Genomic DNA, 20310 nt, shown 5'->3' with positions numbered 1-20310 from the left:
CTGTCTAAATTGAGGGCCTTAAGAAAATACAATAAAATATTTAAGTTCCTAAGCTAAAGAACCCTTGGTAAATTGTTCTCCTACAAACTAACCCCATTACTCCAGTTTTTACTTTTGTAGGATCGACAGGCTATGACAGAGGCTAACACTTATTACACTTATTGAACATTTACCAAGCACTTCCCGTTTTTGGTCTCGCTTATCCTTATAAAACAGGGAACAAGTAAAATCTCTCATAATATTCATTTTACAGAAGAAGAAGCTGTGACTTAGGTTTGCCCAAGGTCTCACAGTTATGACTGGATCTCATGCTTGGGATTCAGATCCAGGCTTTTCGGGAATCCATATGCTGAGCCACCCTATTTTATCACTTCCTGGGTGGCCAGTGATGACAGGTCATGCAGGTTTCTAGTCCTGCTGCTAGACTGTGCTGCTGGAAGTGACAGAAAATGGTTTCTTTCAGGAGCAGCAGCTCATAGGAACAATTTCAATATCAACCCATGATGTCTTCATAAACTCCAGCTATGAAATTGGTGAAGCACAACACTTTGACACTAGTCCTTTATACTGTCAGCTTCAGATAGCCTACACAACAACTATGTCAAGAAAACAGATAAATTTAACAAAAGGAGAAAAAAAAAAAAAAAAACGGGGTGGAGGGGGTTGGGATCAGACGAACCTAGTTTTCAAAGTGTGCTTTATCTATTACTCTTATATGATCTGAACCAGACTACCAACATTTCTTTTTCAGTTTCCACATTTATTTATTTACTTTTGTTTTTATTTTTGGTGGTGCTTGGAATTGAACCTAGGGCCTCAGGGATACTAGGCAAGTGCTCTACCTCTGAGCTATATTCCCAGTCCCAGTTTCCATCTCATATAGGGTGTTAAGAGAGTAAATGAGATAATACATTTGAAGTTCTTAGAGCTCCAGCCTTGACCCTTCAGAGATGCTCAAAAAAAAGTACTGATTCTCAGTAACTTCCTGAATATTTCCAATGCAGTTGACTTTACTTTCACATTTTGCCATCATAGTCTACAATTAAAGAAAATCTTGGAGATGAGTCAGCTTTACAAATGAGAAAAACAAAGACTTAGAAAGGCAAGCGACTTCTCCAAAATTAGGCATATTTTGTTAAGAAGCAGAGCAAACGGGACCGGGAGTGTAGCTCCAAGGTGGAGTGTTTGCTGAGCATGTGGAAGCCCTGGGTTCAATCTCCGTCACCAAAAGACAAGTGAAATAAGAAGTAGAGTGACCGTCCAGGCTCTAAACTCAGTTTGTTTGAATCACACTAAGCTACTGTCTGACTTCCTAGATTTCCTAGATTTATTATATTGTATTAAAGAATTGGCATCCCTTAATATATTCTCACAGGCCTTTGAAGGTTTATCAGTGCTCATTCCAGCCACATCAGTCCTCAGCTCATAGCTTGGATACAAATCCCTCACATTCTTGCTTGCTGGAGTAATGACTTCAAGTTCATCTTAATTTAGAGTACTTTCCTTATTTAAAAAAATATAATTTTTTTTTTTGCACTCATGGCTATTTCCTTTAAAGATAACTCACTCACTACTTGGAGTTTATATTTTTGTATTTTATGTTCCACATTTTTTTTAATGCACTCAAGTAGAAACTAGATTGTTTTAAGATAATTTTCTGCCTAATAACTAGAAACGGGTATTTCATGTGAAACAGGAAATTGATGTAGAAGGTTTGGCTGAGGGAATCAGATACATTCCAAAGTATGAGTAGATAATAAAGCAGGAAGTACAAAGACAGTCCCTAATCAATGTCAGGGCTCTAAACCATAAACCTCCAAGTTGGGTCTTATAAAAGATGTGAGATTGGAGCTGAGAAGAGTATTTATGGAAAGCACTGTTGACATGCCGTGAGCTCTCCCAACACACACACACACACACACACACACACACACACACACACACACACACGGGAGAGAATTTCCTCTAAGTCGAGAAAGGAGCTTTCAGAGATAACTTAAGCCTGGAATCTCTATGGAGTGAGACACAGGATCGTAATTTCCAGTGTTTACTAGGGCAAATGATATGCTATTGTCCCTGGTGGAACTGATATGGCTGAGTATAAGAAAGAGGTGTTGAGGCTCCTGTCATCTCCCATCCAAGAAGCCTACCTGGGGGGAAGAGAGACCTCAACAGAATAAAGCCAGAATCATCACCCAGAGACTGAGGAAGGGATAAGGGACCATCTAGAATTCAGACATATTTGGCCTCCGCAAAGGAGATATAGTGGAGAGATACCCCAAGAAATGGATTTTGGTGGGGGATGGGATGAGGTGGAGCAGGATAGAGGATCTTTGAAGGACTCACAAATTGGCCCAGCTTTGGATCAGTTATCATCAAAGAAAACCAATTCCTGACAAGTACTGTCAAGTAAAGACTTCTATCTACCTCCACTCCCTTCCCCACCCCATTCTGGAAAGGCTAGAAATCAGTTTTAGCAAGATGGGGGCAGGGTCTAGGAGAAAGGACAGCAGTAAAAGATGGGGAACATTAAGTAAAGTGTCAATCATGTATGACATCTTCTCTCATGGCAGGTGAGCAGCCTATGGCAACCTGGAAAAATGGAATAACCTTGGATGAAGTTTAAATAGTTACACTGAGATAGACATATTAATCACCAAAAGGAGGTTCATTTATTTCTTGGAAGTGATTAGGGGCAAGGGAAGAGCTAGCCCCCATGAATAAATTTAATGGGTCAGTGGTAGACAAAAATGAAGTGACTTTATAATTACATCCCAGGTGTCATACTTATTCAAAGTAAAGTTTAAATATGCGATTTCTCAGTTAATCCTCACAATGATCTTTAAAACCAGGTGCTGCTATCATTCACATTCCATGGATGAGACAATTAAACTTAGAGAAGTTAAACAACCTGACCAAGATAAATTGGCTAGAGCAGGGACTTGTACTCCAGCTATCTGTCTCCAGAGGTCTCTTGATGACCTGTGGCTCTCCTTTCCTTGGTGGAAATCTGGAGTTAATGTTTACCATGGATACTTAGAATGGTAGCCAACCTGGAGAATACTTTTATACTAATAAAAAAAATTACTCTCCTTCAAGACACTTTACTTCTTCTTACTAGGACAATGTCAAAATATGCTAATTTGTTAAGATATTTATTAGTTTCTGTGGTATAATTTCATAATAAAAATATAAATTTCCATATTGGTACCCATGGCACTTGGAGGCCCTGTCTGCTCAACTGCCAGACACCCAACATCACAAGTTCTTATTCATTTGAAACATGTCCTTCAACCTCTGAAACCAGCCAGATGGTAAACAACCACCCTGTCCTCACAAACTCTGAAGCTGAAGCCCTCCTTTCTCAGAGGGAGCCTGCTTTCCCAGGATGGAGGGTGAAAAAAGAGACACAGAATCTAAATATGCTGTTTCTCAGTCCGTGAGTCACAAAAAATACTTGATGACTGTGAAAAAATATAAATGTGAGAACCAGAGGCACAAAACTAAATTCTCCCGGCAGCCCCAGGGGATACAAATCCAGCCTGAGGACAACGTCAGTAAGGCAGTGGAGGGAATGAAAACGAAGAACTTATTAAATACTTACTGCTTTCACCCCCCGAGGTGCAGATGTTTCGAACAATCCTTTTTTTGACTTTTCTGAGTTCGTCGAAGTTATGAACTGTCAACTTTTTTTTTGCAGTCCCTGTGATCTGAATGAGCTGCTGATCATCCACATCTCCAATGCCCACCGAGTAAATGTCAACACCCTTGCGTCTCAGCTCTTCAGCAGCCTGAGCCACTTCATCTTGGGACTGGCCATCTGTGAGGACCAGCAACACCTGCGGGGTCCCTGCATTTATCCTGCTACCCATGTCTGGCCGGAAGTAATGCCCTACCTCCCTGAGTGCAGCACCAATGTGCGTGTATCCAAAGATCTGCTGGATGTTTTCAATCTGAAAGGATATCTCCTTTTCACCCGTGAATGTTCCCAGTGGAAACTCTGGCTGGTAGGTATGGCTAAACTGGGCTGCTCCTATGCGCACTCTGTTGAGGCTAACATCAAAGTCTTGAACAACAGATGCTAAAAATTCCTTCATCTTCTTGAAGTCACTTGGGTGAATGCTGTTTGAACCATCCATGAGAAAAACAAGATCTACTTTTTCAATTTCGCAATCTACAAAGGAGAGGAAAGGGAACAGCAATGACAAAAACCAGAGTATTATTCTTTCTTTAATCCACCAAGAGTAAATTAAATGTTTGCAGCTACATAGAGACAATGTTTCTGAAAGTGGTTTCTTATCTTAATGCTACTCTCTGGTCATATTGGTTGGAGGGAAGTAAAAACAAATGATCAATTCATATAGGCAGCATGAGGTATGAACCACTCACACATCTCTTGATATTTCTCTTGGCTTGTCCATTTGGTCTGACGCCATTTTCTTTTCTGAGATACCAGAGAACTAGGAACAATGCTACAGAAAACTTTTTCTCATGTGCCACCTAGTCTTAACCCTTCCAGAAAGCCCAGGGACAGTAGTAGCACAGCAAGAAAAAACAAAATAACACATATCCATTGAGGAATTCAAACAGAAACAGATGGTTTATGTTATTGACTTGGCCTCTCTGGCCAGATGAGCCAATAAATATTTTTCTGGTTTATTAGTCAAATCAGTGGGAGGGCTTTAAGCATGCCTTCTGGTGTATATCTAGTTGATTTTCTTCTTCTTTCAGACCTCTTACTGATGTATGTAGGCAAAAATACCTACCTGAGTGGGGGAAAAATACTTTTGAGCAAACAATTTAATATGTGAGAGCTACTTCTCTGGTATTAATACAAAACAAAAAAGATAAGAGAGGCCAATGAATGAGTTATGCTTGGCACACACTCCTGTGTGATCCTTGGCTTTCTGGTAAGCATTATCATTTCCCAGAATTCCTCAGTGATCCCACCACTGACCCAGCTTAATTACTCCTCGTTGTCACCTCAGAGAAGATTAAAGGTGTTTGAGATTCCTGCAGTTCAGATAAGGAAGACATCAAAACAAATATGGTAGAGACTTCAAGAATTGGCTAGCTCATTAAATTCCTTTGTTTCAGATTCAAATACAGGAAAGCAAATACTGTTTTTCTGCTCAAAGTCAAACTTTTCATACAAAAATGCAGTGTGCCAACTTTGACCGTGGACTTGAGAAGGACAAATCAAATTTTAGGCATTAGCCACAAGGAGATTTGTCCTTGTTTTCTGTAAGAGATTTATCCCAGAGAAGATCTAGAAAGATTCTGTTAGTTTCATCAAAGAAAAAGATGGTAGCTGCATTCTATGGATGCAAGGCATATGAAAACCAGAAAAGTTAAATGATTTTGAAAAAGAACTGCACCAAAATGTTGGAATTATGCATTAACAGCAATCCATCTAATAAAAAGAGTGTTTTTTAGTAAAATACATCTTGGAAAAAATGCTGAAGCATTTTAGTAACACATAATCTCCCTCTAAACCAAAAAGTGTAAGATGACATTTTAAATGAGCTTGTGCCATATTAGAAATAAGTGAATAAAATGGGGATTCCTAAATGCAGAGGAAAGAAGATTTCATGCTGATTCTTAGAGACAGCATTTGATTTCTTATGTAAACCAGGGAGAAAAACTAGTGGGTAAAGCAAATTTGTGCTCAATAAATAAAGCTTGTTCCAAACTGGCAAATTTCCCATCATTAGAATAGTTTAGGAAAAGTGATTAGGAAGTTGGAGAAGGTACTTCTTTTGAGAAAGGAGGTTGAATGAAGGGACGATGAGGCCTTCCCACGTTCTGGGATCTCACACCTGGGGAGTCAACTTTGACTCCTTCTCTCTTCTTTGGAAAACTTCTCCCTCAGGGACTATCGCTTTGGCATCTCCCTTATTTGGCTCTATGCTCATAATAAGGAAAAACTTGATTGACAAGGCTTACCTACTTTTGAAGAGTTACAGACACTGGCTGACACATCTGAAAAGATCCCCTTCAGGCCTCCAAAAGTCTCCACAAAGTAGTACTTATCTCTGGATCCTGCCATAGCTAACAGCTCCACAGGATTGGCGCCAGCAATCCCCACAGCCAGGACGAGAATGCCTTTGTCCCGCAGAGCCTTCGCGGTAGCATTGAGCTTTTCAGCGTCGTGAGATTCCCCATCGGTGATCACAATGAGGACTTGGGGGACCCCCTTGTGCAGGCGGCTGCCCCTAGCTTCAGTGAACATGTGGTCTGAGAAAGCTAGTGCCTCAGCTGTGTAAGTGTTGCCCCCCAGGGGCTGGTCATTCTGGAGCACTGAAATCACCTCCAATTTTGTGCTAAGATCACCCAGATAAAACAGCACCTCTGGATCATCAGCGTACTTCAGAGCTCCAAACCGGACCTGATTCTTTCCAACATCAGCTTTTTTCACTAGGCCAATCATAAAGTCCTTCATGATGTTATATTCATCCTGATCAATGCTGCCAGAGCTATCGATCACAAATACAACATCCAAAATTTCAATCCGCTTGCATTCTAGAAGAGGAAGGGAAAGAAATGTCAAGGTGGGGTTAGCCCTGGGGAACCCTCAAACTATTGTTTTTAATTGCTGCTGTTTTCTCTCCATGGACCATGCTATACATGGAATGTCAATTCCCTTGTTAACATTTGTATACCTTTATTTTATTTATTTATTTATTTATTTATTGGTGCTGAAGATCGAACCCAGGGCCTCGTGCATGCTGGGCAAGGACAGTACCACTGAGCCGCAACTCCAGCCCAATTCCCTGGATAACAGAGACACAGATACTTTTGCTCTGCCAATACAGAGTAATGATCAGGTAAGCTTTTAGGACAAGGCAGGTATGAAGTGAAACCAGCCAAAGGTTTGGGAGGGTTGGAAAGACAAATACAGGATCTCCAGGAATAAAATTTCAAAAAACTTTGGACTAAAAAATATATCAAAGTTCCATGTAAATTTTCCTGTAAAAACGGTTCTTTCCACATGTGTTTTCATTTATACAAGTTTGTCTTTTTTCTTTAAAGCCATAGGGATCTTGAGATTTTATTCCTAAGATAAACCTTTAGGGAAATGACCAAATAAAAAGTAATTTGGCAACACTCTATACTGTTTTCATGGTTATGATGACTGACTTTCAAGGTTACATTTTCTCCCCTTTTGACCTTCTTGAACTATCTATTTTCATATTAGGCTTCAATATTAAAAAAAAAGCTCATTTCTCACTTGGCCCAGTTTAATTGTCCTAGCGTGACACTGAACTTCTTAAACCTGAGGTCAATGCCATGGAAAAGTAGAGCAGGAAAGACCCCAATTAATAACTCATGAGAAGCATGTTCCACCTAAAGGAGCGAATCAGTTCTGAGTTCTAAAGGCCAACTCATCCATTCTGGTGAGAGTTTATTTTATTTTATAAAAGGGTCAGCTCTTTTGTCCTTATGTAGTGCATTGTCTCAGCAGGCCTTAGAAAGGTAGGATCCAAACGTTAACTCATTCCTTCTTGAGAAATGGGACTGTGTGTAAGTACTCCCCTCTCCTCCCCCTCCCCCTCGGGAGGCTTTCGGCATCTCCTCCTCTGTGAACCAGTCCTTGGCCCCTTGGCCGTATGCAGGACTTTTAAAAACCCAAGAACCAATGTACCTAACCGCTAATTGGAGGCCTTGTGTACAGTCATAAACCAAATTCCAGGAAAGGCTGACTCCACTGAAGAAGGAAATAGGTCCTCTGGCCTTAGGCTGGCTGCAAATCATACTTGAATTACTTGGGACTGGAGGGGGACGGGGTTGGAACCCTTCAGAGTTCATATTTGTTCTGGGTGGAATTAACAGGGACTGAAAACAAGGTGTACTTCCCTTTCTACAAAACACAGGCCACAATCATCAAACTTTGTAGTAGGAGTTGAACAGAACCCTTATTTGTCTGTTCCTATCCTCCCCTAAAATTCCATTAAGTTCCATTGCCTACACAGACTTTTCAATATGCTTGCCGTTAAGCCCTAGGGGGGTCATAGGATAAATCAGTCCCTTATATTCGTTGAACTGTTTTTTTTTTAAATTTATTTATTTATTTTTATTCTGGAGCATGAACTCAGAGCCTCACTCACATCACAGGTAAGGGCTGTACAGCTGAGCTACCTCCCCAGCCCTGAGCATTTGCTTGATCACTTCCATTACGCTGCAGTATCACAGGAAGAGTGGGGACAGGGCTATTTACTTCCTTCGAAGCATCCATTGTTCAGGTTCCACTTACCACAGTCCTTCTTTATAATACTTAGTAAATATCAAAGTGTTTTCACAAATACCTCATTTGATTAACTGTTGTTTTTAGATATTACAAAAAGAAAAAAAAAATACCTGTAGAGACTGGATGCCAGGCTTAAAGGGAGTCCCTTTGTATAGAAGTTATGCCCCCTACTGACTGCCTCAGAAACCCACATGAAATCTAGTAGCACAGTGTATGCAGGCTGGATCCCTATTCTGAAGAGAGGACCAATTATGTGGTGGAATTCATGGTGTAAAGCTCCTCGTGGAATCATGCTGCACCTAGACTTCAGCTAAGATGGACTCCTTGCTTAGCCCTTCTTTCCTTCCTCCTCTTCTGAAAATACCTCCTCAAAAAAATCACTTCCATAAGAATTTCTGCTACCCGGGAACCTGACCTAAGACTTAGTATAATACCACTTCTCTTAAATGAAGGATTCATCACCCCAGGTCTTTTTGTCTAAAACAGGAATGAGACCAGATGAACCCAGATTGTTCCTCACTGTCTATTTAGTTCAACAGGACAAAGATTCTAGCATAAACATTTCAATTAAATGAAAAGATTACAGTGTCCAAATAGAGCTCTACCTAATTCGAGAAGAAAATGACTCATATCCACATCTGGTACTTGGATATTCCGGCTCATGAACACAGGCATGCCTACCTTCACGGGGACTGCATATTCCAAAAACAAGATCATCTTCAATGTGCTGCAGAATGTCAAAATTCTCAACATAAAAAACCATCTCTGGCCTCCCACTGATCTCCTCGAGCTGGGTGACATTGGAGCCAAATACTCCCACAGAGTAAATAATGATGCCTTCTTGCCGCAGTGCAACTGCTGGGTCCTTTACTATGTCCTGAGCTTCGCCATCTGTGATGAGGATGAGAAACTTCCTGACATTGGGCCGGGCCCCCTTGGCGGGACTGAAGTACTGAGACACAAAGGTCAGGGCACCACCCGTCAAGGTAGTTTCTCCAATGTGAGCCATTTGGTCTATTGCATTCGAAATGTCACTTTGGGTAGTGAATCTGTTAAGCTGAAACTCCTCCTTATTGATGTCACTGAACTGGACTACGCCGATTTGCACTCGATCTGCCCCAATCTGAGATTTGCTCACCAGGTTTTTCATAAATATTTTCATTTTCTGGAAGTTTTCAGGTCCTATGCTGCCAGAGCTGTCCACCAGAAACATAATGTCAGCTTTCATGTCTTTGCAAGCTGCATAAGAGAAATTAAGATGTTTATTCAAGTCGACTCCATGTTAAAAAAAAAAAAATTGAGCAAACAGGAAAATCCAAATCACAAATAATCTAGTATTGAAGTTAAACATGGGGTTAGTATGGCTTATTAATAGGTGAATGAAGCATTGGAGACAATAAAGGGAAGACTACTCTGTTATTTAAGAATTTGTTTAAATGTATAACTCAGGGTTTTTCAACTTTGATATTATTGACATCTTGGGCCAGATCCCTTTCTATATGATGAGCAGTCTGCATTGTAGGATACTGTAGGACATTTAGTAGTATCCCTGACCTCTTCCTATTGAATGCTAGCAGCGCTTCATAATTATGACACCAAAAATATATCTAGAAGTTAACAAATTCAACCAGCGAGGAATAAACACCTGGTTGAAAATCACTGACTTATAGCTCTAATAGATTTCTTAAAAGTTCCACAAAACAGAAACTTAAGTGAACCAGACGTACTCCTTGAAATCTGAACTCATTTGATCATATGACAGGCATGACATCTAATCACACATCTGGCCTGTAGGGATTTGTTGGAGAAAGCTACTTAATAATTATTAGGGAGAATCTCTCCAAATATCTTTATTACTTTTCAGATATCAATTAGAACAACACCATAATGGGCTGGTGGGTTTTTTTCCTGGAGACTCAGTTACAGTTGCACAGATCAACAAGTCTCAACTTAGAAATATTATGTCGTTCCCCTTAACCAGCAACGTCAAACATCACCACAAAGGTAACAAGCAAATTGAAGCCAAAAGGCAAGGGCCACCATTCCTTTTACCTTCTTCAGCACAGATTTCTTGGACAACTTGGTTCCTTATGTCTTTCAAGGCATCAAAGTCATGCACATAGTACACCCTCTTCTCCACTCCCGCGATTTCTCGCAGCTGTGTTTGGTTGGCCTCCTTTACCCCAATAGCATAAACACGGATGTTCTCCTCTCTTAGTCTGTTTGCCGGCTCCACAATGCTGTCCTTGGACATGCCATTGGTCAAAACGACAAGGTGGCATGGCACCTTGTTTCCTCGCTGCTTCTTCGCTTTTTGCAACAGCCTCAGTGTGAAATTCAGGGCTGCGCCCGTGTTTGTATTCCCACCCATCTGCCTGATGTTCTCGATGGCCTTTCCCAAATCGTGCTTGTTGGAGTACTTATTGATCTCAAATTCCAAGTCCCAGCTGTCAGCATACTGGACGGCCCCCACGCGCACCTTATGGGGAGCAATGTTGAACATCCCTACCACCTCTGACAGGAATGTCTTCATCTCTTGAAAGTCTGTGGCCTGAGTGCTTCCGGAGCCATCGATGAGCAGATAGATGTCTGCTTCCTCCGTGTCCACACAAGCTGCAATGGAACCAAAAAGCTGAATGTGCATTCGGGGCAAACGTGGAGGAGAAACAGGCACAGCAGGGAAGAAGGACAAAGTATAAACCACCACAGGCTGAAAAATGGGAAACAGTGTCTGGGCTTAAAAGGTTTGCTTTCCTAGTTTAAAAAGGAGGATCTTAGCATCAGGTGGGCCAAATGAATGCTTTGAGAGTTTCAGATGATTACCTCATTCTCTGCCATCTATCAAGATAAATCTGAATGTAGTAAAAGATTAGAAAACTTGAAGGTGATCTTTACAAGTCACTTCTTCCATTAGTAAGTAACTGCTTAGCCAAAAGTTGAGTGGTATGTTGTGACATGAAGAAGGTGTTTAACTGGGCACTGTAGATATATGAGCTCCCTTTCCTGGAATCTAGAACAAATAATTTACTCCTCACGGAATCCTAGTCAATTAACTAGAGTAGGAATATTGTCAGAAAGCTTGTGTATAAAAGGTAACGACACTTTTACAGTAAGAATATAAATAATTGTTACAGAATGTATACAAACATGTGGTGTGTATATACATGCATGAAAACATTTACATAGCATCAATGGGTTTACATGATATAGTAAACATAAAATACACTGCCCTTTCTCTCTCCCTAAACTTGCAGACACTAGAGTGGTACTTCATGATAAATTAATTACTTTGTCTTCTATCCAAATGAAGCTTCCTGTTTATTCTGGAAATTGCAATCTGGGGGTGAGGGCAGAAGAGAGGGGAAGCAAAAAGTACAAAAAAAAAAAAAAAAAGGAAAGAAATAGAAGGCAAAATTCAGGATGCCGAGGCAAGAGGATCACAAGTTCTAGGCCAACCTGGGCATCTCAGCAAGACCCTGACTCAAAACAAAAAAGTGTAAAAAAGGCTGAGGATGTAGCTCAGTGGTAGAGCGCCTCTGGGTTCAGTTTCTAGTAAGGAGGAATCAGGGAGCAGGGAAAGAAAAAAGAAAAGTTAAAAAAAAGCAAATGATGGTATTCCGGGTGGTATGGGGAGACCAATGGAGTTGGAGCCACACTAGAGGAAATGAGAAGGGAAATCCCTTCTCCCTATGCTGGCACTGCAATAGATTTTATTCTCCCCTAACTGGACTTCATATTATAAAGCTAAAATAAAAATCAGGAACTCATTCTGCCCACCCACATCATAATCATATCCCCACCCATTTGCATATGTAAATTTTCGAAAGACAAGAAAAAAGTGTTAAACAGCCCTTCTCTCAGCAAGACCTTACCCGACTTGAGGGTTTCTGTGCGTTCTGAAAAGACGGAGACGGTGTGTGTTATCTGGTTCCGTAGCTTCTTCAGGAATGTCTGGTTGTGGGCAGCCAGTTCAGAAAAGTTGCTCAGCATGGAGACATACTGCTCGGCGGGGTGAGATGCTATCTTTTCCAGCTGGGTTTTGCTGGCACCTTCGATGCCTATGGTGAAGACAGTCACACCCTCACGCCGAAGGTTAACTGCTGCCTTGGTCACATTATCTTCCGAAGCTCTGTGGGTCACCAGCACTGCAATCTGGGGCACACCCTGATTCTTCCGACTGCCTTTCTGTGCACTGAAGACGTCCTTCCTGATCTTCCTGATGGCGGCCCCCGTGTGGGCCTGCCCAGCCTGGGGGGAGAGGCTCTGTATACGCTGGAGAACCTCTGACTTATTGATGCCTTTGCTCAGAGAACTGATCACTTTGGTCTCATTGCTGTAGGCCACAAGGCCAACCCTCATGCAGTTCTCCTTGATGTCAAGGGCAGATACACTTTCTTCCAGGAATGCTTTAAGATAGTCAAAGTTCTCCTGGCTGCCATTGATGGACACATCCAACAGGAACACAACGTCAGCCACAGAAGGGCCTTGGCAGACTGTGTGGGCAAGGAATGAACAAGCACAATATTAGCTGGAGGTGTGGCATCCCTGCTGAGCATCATAAGACAGAGAGAACATACACCAGAGCTTGGTTATGTGCTTAAAGAAAGAATGATTAGGTGTATGAAATGATCATAAAGCTGAGATCAAAAGGGCCTGGGTTCAAAGGCTGGGTCTTAAGTTCCCAGGTTCAATTTCCTTAACTGTCAAACGGAGATGTGATATTTATCTCTTAGAGATATTATGAGAAGTAAATGAGATAATATGCATAGCATGGGACCAATACATACAAGTCTCTTACAATAGCAACAGACAGTAGCTATTAAATATTAAAATCATTGCCATTATAATTAGCAGTTATAGTCCAAATATTACTAAGAATGGCAATGAATACAACTGCACTTTCAATTGTTTTATTTGGGAAAGGTGCTGCTAATAAGGATTCATATTGTCATAGATTATCACAAGAAAAGCATTCTCTACTATTAATAGGTCATTATATAAGTCATCCCAAACTGATATATCCAACGACAATGTGAGTTTCCTATGGTACTTATTTGGACAAGCATACTTGGAGCAAATTACTTTTTATTGGCTCTTCCTCTTCCTCATTTACATGATGCTGGTAACTCTTGTCCTTTCTCGTTAATAGAGCAGGACAAGAGAACAGACAGCAGTCTGGCTGTGAAGAACACAGAGAAACTAATTCAGAACAGAGCAGCAGAGAGGGAGGTTCAGACTACCTGGCTGGGAAACTGGAGACCTGACCTAGCTCTGACTGCAAATTGCAGCCAGGCCCTGGGTCAGGCCATATCACTGGTAAGGACACCTGCAGGTTCTTTCTTGCAGAATAAGGAGTTTGGACAACCAGAAGGTGTTTTTAGCTGTACCATTCTGTGATCACTATTATATGGCTTCAGCAGTCATAGATTTCATTACAAACAAATGAGCCAGTAATGAAACTATGTAACAATTAGAGCCCAGGGAGATCGCTCAGAGGTAAGCTGAGTGGCAGGGAGAGGCTATCCCTGAGTTTTAAGAACTCCAAATGACATGCAACATGGATAATCAAAGCATGAAAACCAGGACCGGTGAGCATCATTAGATTTAAAATGGTCACAATTATCAGATCCTCTTGAACACATGGATATTTAACATCTGAAAATGAAGCCCATTTTGATAAAGGGATATTCAAAGAGTTTCAATTCTATCCCTTTGTTGATTTTTCAAAAGCATTTTATCATCATTCCTACACGTGCATTCCAATTTTACCTTCTACGAGGATATCATTCACTGCTCCTTCTCTGTACTTGGTTGCATCCTTGATGATCTGCGTCATGTTTGAGGAGAACATGCTGAGGTCTCTGACCGTCCGTAGGTTGAAATGAAACTGAGACGTGGCCATGGCCCTCAGGTTTTCCTCGGAAGCCTTCTGCATCCCCACGGAGATGATCCTCACCCCCTCTTTCCGCAGGGCCTTTGAAGCCTCTTCCACGTCATCCTCCGATTCAGCTGAAGCCAGGACCACCAAAATAGGAGGAAACAGTTTCCTGTCTCTTCCATCTGTAGGTGCAGAGAAGTAGGTCCTGTGAGCCTCCCCAAGAGCGTTTCCTATCCTCAGGGACCCACCAATGAACCCGAAGTTCTTCTTGAGGTGGTTCAGCATGGGGTTCCTGCTCCTGAAGGCACTCAGGTGGAATTCATTGTGGAGCGTGTCGCTGTACTGGGCCAGGGCCACACGGTACTTGTTGGCCTCTATGGGGAGACTGTTGATCATTTTATTGATAAAATATTTCACAAACGGGAAGGACTTAACTCCCAGGTGATCAGAGCTGTCCACCAGGAACACGACATCTGCATACTCAGGGCCTACGAAACCACAAACAAACATATAAACAAAGCAAAAAACTTGTTTAATGCCAGCCATATGGGGGAAAATTTACTTTTTGCTTTCATTATTTTTTAAGAACCTTCTCAATGAGCTGTAAATAATAACCCCAAACTCACTTTCTCTTGAGAAAAAGAAATATTAGTTTCTTGGACTGATTCTTTCACACAGCTTTTCATTTGAATGGATCGCAAAATTAAGCATGACTTTTGCAAAAAATTAGGAATAGGTAAATTAGAGAAGTAAAACATCCTGGGTGTTTAGTCTGTTAGTAGATAATTTTCCCATATATATATATGGAAAACCATATATATATATATTGGTTTTCAGAATTTGATCTCAATTTATGTCAACAGGATAAAAATTTTAATAGAGAATCAAGCTCCTAATTTATTCGAGTGTTGAAATCTGAAAGTCTTTCATTGTGATTCTCATTTCTGCAATGCAAAGGTAAACTTATAAACATATTAGTTTGTATTCTAAAGTGTCAAGTTGATGAAGTTTACAAATACACAAATCATAAAAATGTGGGATTGGCTTGATCTATTTTAAAGTTATTATATTTTTGAAGACTCATATGATTGACCATCATAATGAATAAATTTATTGTCGCATATGCAAAATATGATGGCACTGATATATTTTAGGTTAGAAAAGGGATTATAGTCTTAACTTTCATTTAAAAAATAAATAAATTTTCTATGGGAATACAATGTTTTGCTGAACTTTTAAAATTTCATTTAATGCTCGATTTTAAGTTAGGAATCTAGAATTGTATATTTACAAGATAGAGAATCACAGGGTTCAAACACTGATGTCATTTACTGGTGGTCGGCTGGTTTAGATCAAGAATTCTCACCGCCTTAGCATAAGATCCATTTCTTGTCCAGGGAAGAGATGGAAGTGTCATGTGTATACATGCACATGTGTGTGGTTTAAATTTAAGGAAATACAGCATGTATCAACAAGTAATGAGACCCTGACTGTCATCAGCTAACTCTCCGAGCTCTGTCAAACCATCTGATAAGCCTGGTCTTTAGTTTCCTCTACTTTAAATAGATTCAACTAGAAAACACCTAAGGTTCCTCCCCACTCTGAGATTCTCACCATCTGAAATGGTTACTAGAAAACTTCTAATCAAATTAAAATAATTCAATATTTTCTTTTCTGCAATTGCTAGGCAACCACCTTTAGTTCTTTGAGTTATTTCATTTTCTTATAGTGGTCTGATCCAGGCATTGCAGATAAGATAATCCTTTCTTGTCTTTTAAATAATCTGATTCCAATCCATCTGAGGTTCCTGTCATGATCATACAACATTGCTGGGGAGGACATAAGTGAGGGCACATGAGACCGCAGGCTGGTTGGCCAGGTGAGCCCTGCTCAAGGTGGCTCCACGCAGGACCACCAGGGACCTTTCTGTTCAAGAATAAACCCCCACAGGTTGTGCAGGGAAAAGAGATGTAGGTGATTGGCACGAGGCCCATTCAGCTTCCGAAAAGGTCCTTCGTTATGTCTGAACCACGAAATGACGGGGAGGAAAAGTTGCCTCTCCTTAAAAAGCTTAAGACTCAGTGAGACATCCAAGGACAACTTTCTCTTTACAAAGCTTGCTTCTGAGGTCAGAGTCCTCAAGGAAGCTATGAACATTATGTAGGTGGTCCTGGACATGAACTGACCAGCACAAGAACCAGTGATTTGATTAGGTAGTAGAGGTGGTGAAGAAGGCAGTGTTTGACTTTAATTCCACTGCACACAAATTGCTGACAGACGGTAGGCGGCTACGAAACTTTCTCTCCAGGGTAAAAGCATGTTCTTTGTGATAAACAGACTAACAATTAAAATTGGAGCAAATTCTGGACACTTAACCAAGACAACCTTTTGGCACAAATGAATTAGAAAGAGACATTCCAAATTTTCCAGGCCTGAACCTAATAGTCACAGAATTTTCATGTAACCTCCCAGAAGACCTAAAATGGGTTGAAACTGAGGACAAAATGACAGTTTCCATATCTTTCTATCATTAACAAAGAATAAGGTCCAGAATTTTCAAAGGAACAGGGTAATCTTGAAAAAAAAAAAAAAAGTTGACCTACCACCCCCGCCCTCACTACTGTCAAAATCAAAACAAAATGAAGCAAAACTTTTAAGTAGGTCAAACTCACGTATTATCTTTTTACTATGATGAAAATTAAGGAAACGAATTCTTTCCATATTTTTTCCTTACCAGAATCTTGGTTCACAGAAACATGGAAACAAGTTATTATAAGGAATGAAATCAGCCACATTTTCATATTATGTCCTGAAAAATCTCCAACTTGAAATCTGAAAAGGCAAAAATATGAACATCTAAAATGGTCATGGATATCATTTATGAGTCCAGAGTCACATACACAAGAGCACACAGAATGATACAATAAACTGGGTGTGATGGGGGACAGGAATGTTGGAGGTGCACTGACCTTCTAACCTGTGAAGTGCCTTTGAGAAGAATGAACCATCGTGAACAGACTTGTAAGAGTTTGTCCTGGACCCCAGACCCTGCAGAGACATGGGATGTTGGGCGGTCAATGGAGGCAGACAGTGCATTCCAGTTCCCACAATAGTATGTGTCCCTATCACTCATTTCCCTGAACCCTAGTGTCACTCTGTTCACTCCGTGTCATGACAATTCAGAATTCACAGTTGGGACATAGTCTAAAACCTGCCATGTAATCTCACCATCACGAACATGTAGGTGTGCTTCATCTTTGAATAATACGTATTTCTTAGATGTGGTCAAAATTCCCTCTTTTTCCCCTCTTCCTCTCTAATTAGAAAGGTAGCTATCTCCCTTTATCCCTAAATTTGAGAGAACACACACACATACACACCAAAACAAAAAACCAAGCAAAAATCAAAAACAAAGCCATGACATATTTTATGTAATGTCTTTCTCCCTAGAAGGAGGGACACAATTTGTATCCAACTTCCCAGCAAAGCATAAAGCAAAGGTTTTTCAATTCCAGCTACTCCTCCACCATTTTTGGCCATCTTGAAATGTTCCTTTCATGGAATGAATACGATGTTAAAGATGTTGAAAATAAATAGCATAATGAAACACAGATTGAGCTCATTTGATCATTTTCCCCTTGAACAACAACAACAAAAAAATGAATGGATCCATTTTGGGATGTGTTAACAACAAGGTCTATGTCCTGCTTACTTGCTACTTACAGATGTATTGCCACACTGTATATGGGCTTCTAATGCCATGACAGGCAGGGTGCTAGTGCATAATATTTTACCTTTTCAGGAAAGGGACCTTTGACATAAGAAATGCCCTCCCTTTTCTTTGCCTACTCCATTGTCCCTCTGATATTCTGCACTTTGGGACTTTTGTTCCAGTCCTTCACAAGAAATCTAGACAACACGAAGTTTCGAAGCTGTAAGAAAACCTATCAGTTCTATTAAAGTCTGTGAGCTGGGCGGGGTGAGGTGGGGGTGTGGAGGGGGCTCTTAAGAGGTTATTTTTAGTTCAACTCATTCACTTTAGAGAAACTGTGTCCCAAAGTGGATTGCCTAAAGTGCAAACCAGTCATACAATCTGTATATTTTTTCTATTAACGTGTTGAACAATAAATAACAAATTTTACCAGTCATCAAATCTTGGTCTGTGCCATGGTCTGGCTAACAGCCTCACATTTGTTAGGTTTGATATTGACAGCAGCCCTAGTGACAGGTACAATTATTGTTCTTATTGTATAGATAAAGAAACTAATTCCTAAAGGAGAAATAAATGATAGATGCAAAGTCACATGGGTAAATGGGCCGCCACAGTTGAAACTGGAACTCACATCTGTGTGACTCCTGAACCTGTCATTTAAAATTCAGCTACTCTGCATTCCAAACCCAATGTTATGAAGGCAAAGTGCCTCCTCATTTTTTTTCCATTTTATTTCTTTTTTCTAAGGAATAAGAGTGATTGGTACTTATTTACATACCTTTGTATTTTTGCTTTTCAAAACCAGGCTTCACACTATTTTCTTCTTTTCTGTTTATATTCTGAGCTTTATAAATTAGTGCAGTCTTTCAAGTTATGAAAGATAAAAGAGAAAGTGCTCTGGGATGAATCCGTAAGATCAAAGATTTCAGCAGTCAAGATGGAAGGAAACAGTACTGAGCAAAGGTGAAGCACCTGGAGAGAGAAGCAAGGATTAAGGGAGGCCACGAGAGTCCCAAAGCAGCACATGGCATCTACATGTTGCTCCACGCAGATGGTCAGTGCCACTGGCCCATTAAAAGGTAAGTTCTCTGGGTAACAACTTTTGTAACAATTTTCTTGCAGCCTTTAAATGGAACCCCAGATTTGGTGTGCTGTAAGCCACACACAGTGTTGAAGTCCAGTGAAAGTTCTGTGGACATACTATGTGCTCTACTTTGTGTGAGTAGGGACAGTGGTGGCCTAGTTACAGCCACTCCTTTTACCTAGTACATCATATCCAGATATAGTATAAGACATAACTAAAAACACAAAAAAACAGTTTTAAAAGAGACAAGTGGTGGGACTACACCTCCCGGGGACGCTCAGAGGCAGGGAGAATGTTTTGCCCACCCAAACAAGGATAAAGTGCTTGTGATCCACGTGTTATTCTACTGCTGGAAATGACTGGGATTTTCTGGTAGTAGTAGGACACTTGAATTTTTTATATATCTGATCCCTTGGAGACATGAGGGGAGTATGAAGGGGCTATTTAAAGCAATCAACATAAAATGTAAATTCATAATACACTTCATCCTAATAGAACAAGGAGATTGATTGCCTCTCGCTAGGGAGAGGGTCTCTTCAGTCTGAGTTTTGTTGCACTCTATCCATCCTAAATCAAGCAAGCTGAGGTGAATGCAAGTCTTGCATGTGTTATAAAATCCTTTTCAAAAATCTGGATCTCTGTAAACTTTCTGTGGAGAAGGTAGAATGTTTCTAATTTAAACTACAGCTGCAAAGGCAACACAGCCACCCAGGTCTTGGCTTCAAACCATGAACGTTCAGAACTTGTGTAACCCCTCTCTTGAGGCTACTGAGAAGCGGGGGCTTCAGGGAGACTTCTGCCCTAAACAAGCCAACTCATAAACCAGGTCAGGTCTCCAAAAATAATATTTTAAGAGCCCAGAAGAGATACAAAGGAGACTTCAACAAAAAGTGAAGATAAATATCATTTCTTTTCTATAAAATGAGGCATACAGGATACATGATTTCTAAGTACCTGGTTTTTTTTTTCTTTAAAAACAGAATATTATTGGCTGTTTCATGGTAAGAGACAACACTGAGTTCTTTTCTACAGTGTCAAAGATACTTGGTTGTTGGCTTATTTAGCCCTGGATGTTCCATTACTTCCTTTCCTCCAGCCAGTCTACTCCACAGAGGTCAAAAGGTAGAAAGAAAAGCATTCCGAGTGAGGCTTTAAGCTCACGTTACAGAGCTGCAAGAGAAGTCCTGGGCACACAGGGATGGCACCAGGGAAACAAAACACCAGCACTCTGGGAACAATCAAGTCACACAGCTTTCACTCTTCCCTCTAGTTGCATTTTCTGGAGTCACAGAGAGAAGCTTCATCCTTGGGTCCTATTTGAATGAGGTCATGCAAGTGATCTTGCCACTTGGTAAGATGAACACTTTTCACGTTGCGGTGGTTGGCTC

At 40.7% G+C, this 20310-nt stretch overlaps 1 protein-coding gene across 2 annotated transcripts in view; it reads right to left on the bottom strand.

Moving 5' to 3' along the window:
* COL6A6 (collagen type VI alpha 6 chain) overlaps positions 1-20310 on the bottom strand; it is a 141713-nt gene that overhangs the window by 90435 nt on the left and 30968 nt on the right. For both annotated transcript variants that reach the window (XM_079101273.1, XM_079101272.1), the window contains exons 2-9: positions 17096-17174; positions 16861-16958; positions 14018-14614; positions 12121-12741; positions 10301-10861; positions 8930-9487; positions 5947-6522; positions 3605-4174 (exon numbers count right to left, since the gene is read on the bottom strand). In XM_079101273.1, coding sequence (XP_078957399.1) covers positions 3605-4174; positions 5947-6522; positions 8930-9487; positions 10301-10861; positions 12121-12741; positions 14018-14614; positions 16861-16927 — 3550 coding nt within the window. In that variant the 5' untranslated portion in view covers positions 16928-16958; positions 17096-17174. The remainder of the gene's footprint in view (positions 1-3604; positions 4175-5946; positions 6523-8929; positions 9488-10300; positions 10862-12120; positions 12742-14017; positions 14615-16860; positions 16959-17095; positions 17175-20310) is intronic.

This window comes from Sciurus vulgaris (genome assembly GCF_902686455.1).
Source record: "Sciurus vulgaris genome assembly, chromosome: 10".
Classification (NCBI taxonomy): Eukaryota; Metazoa; Chordata; class Mammalia; order Rodentia; family Sciuridae; genus Sciurus; species Sciurus vulgaris.
This window is presented reverse-complemented; position numbering and strand designations above follow the sequence as displayed.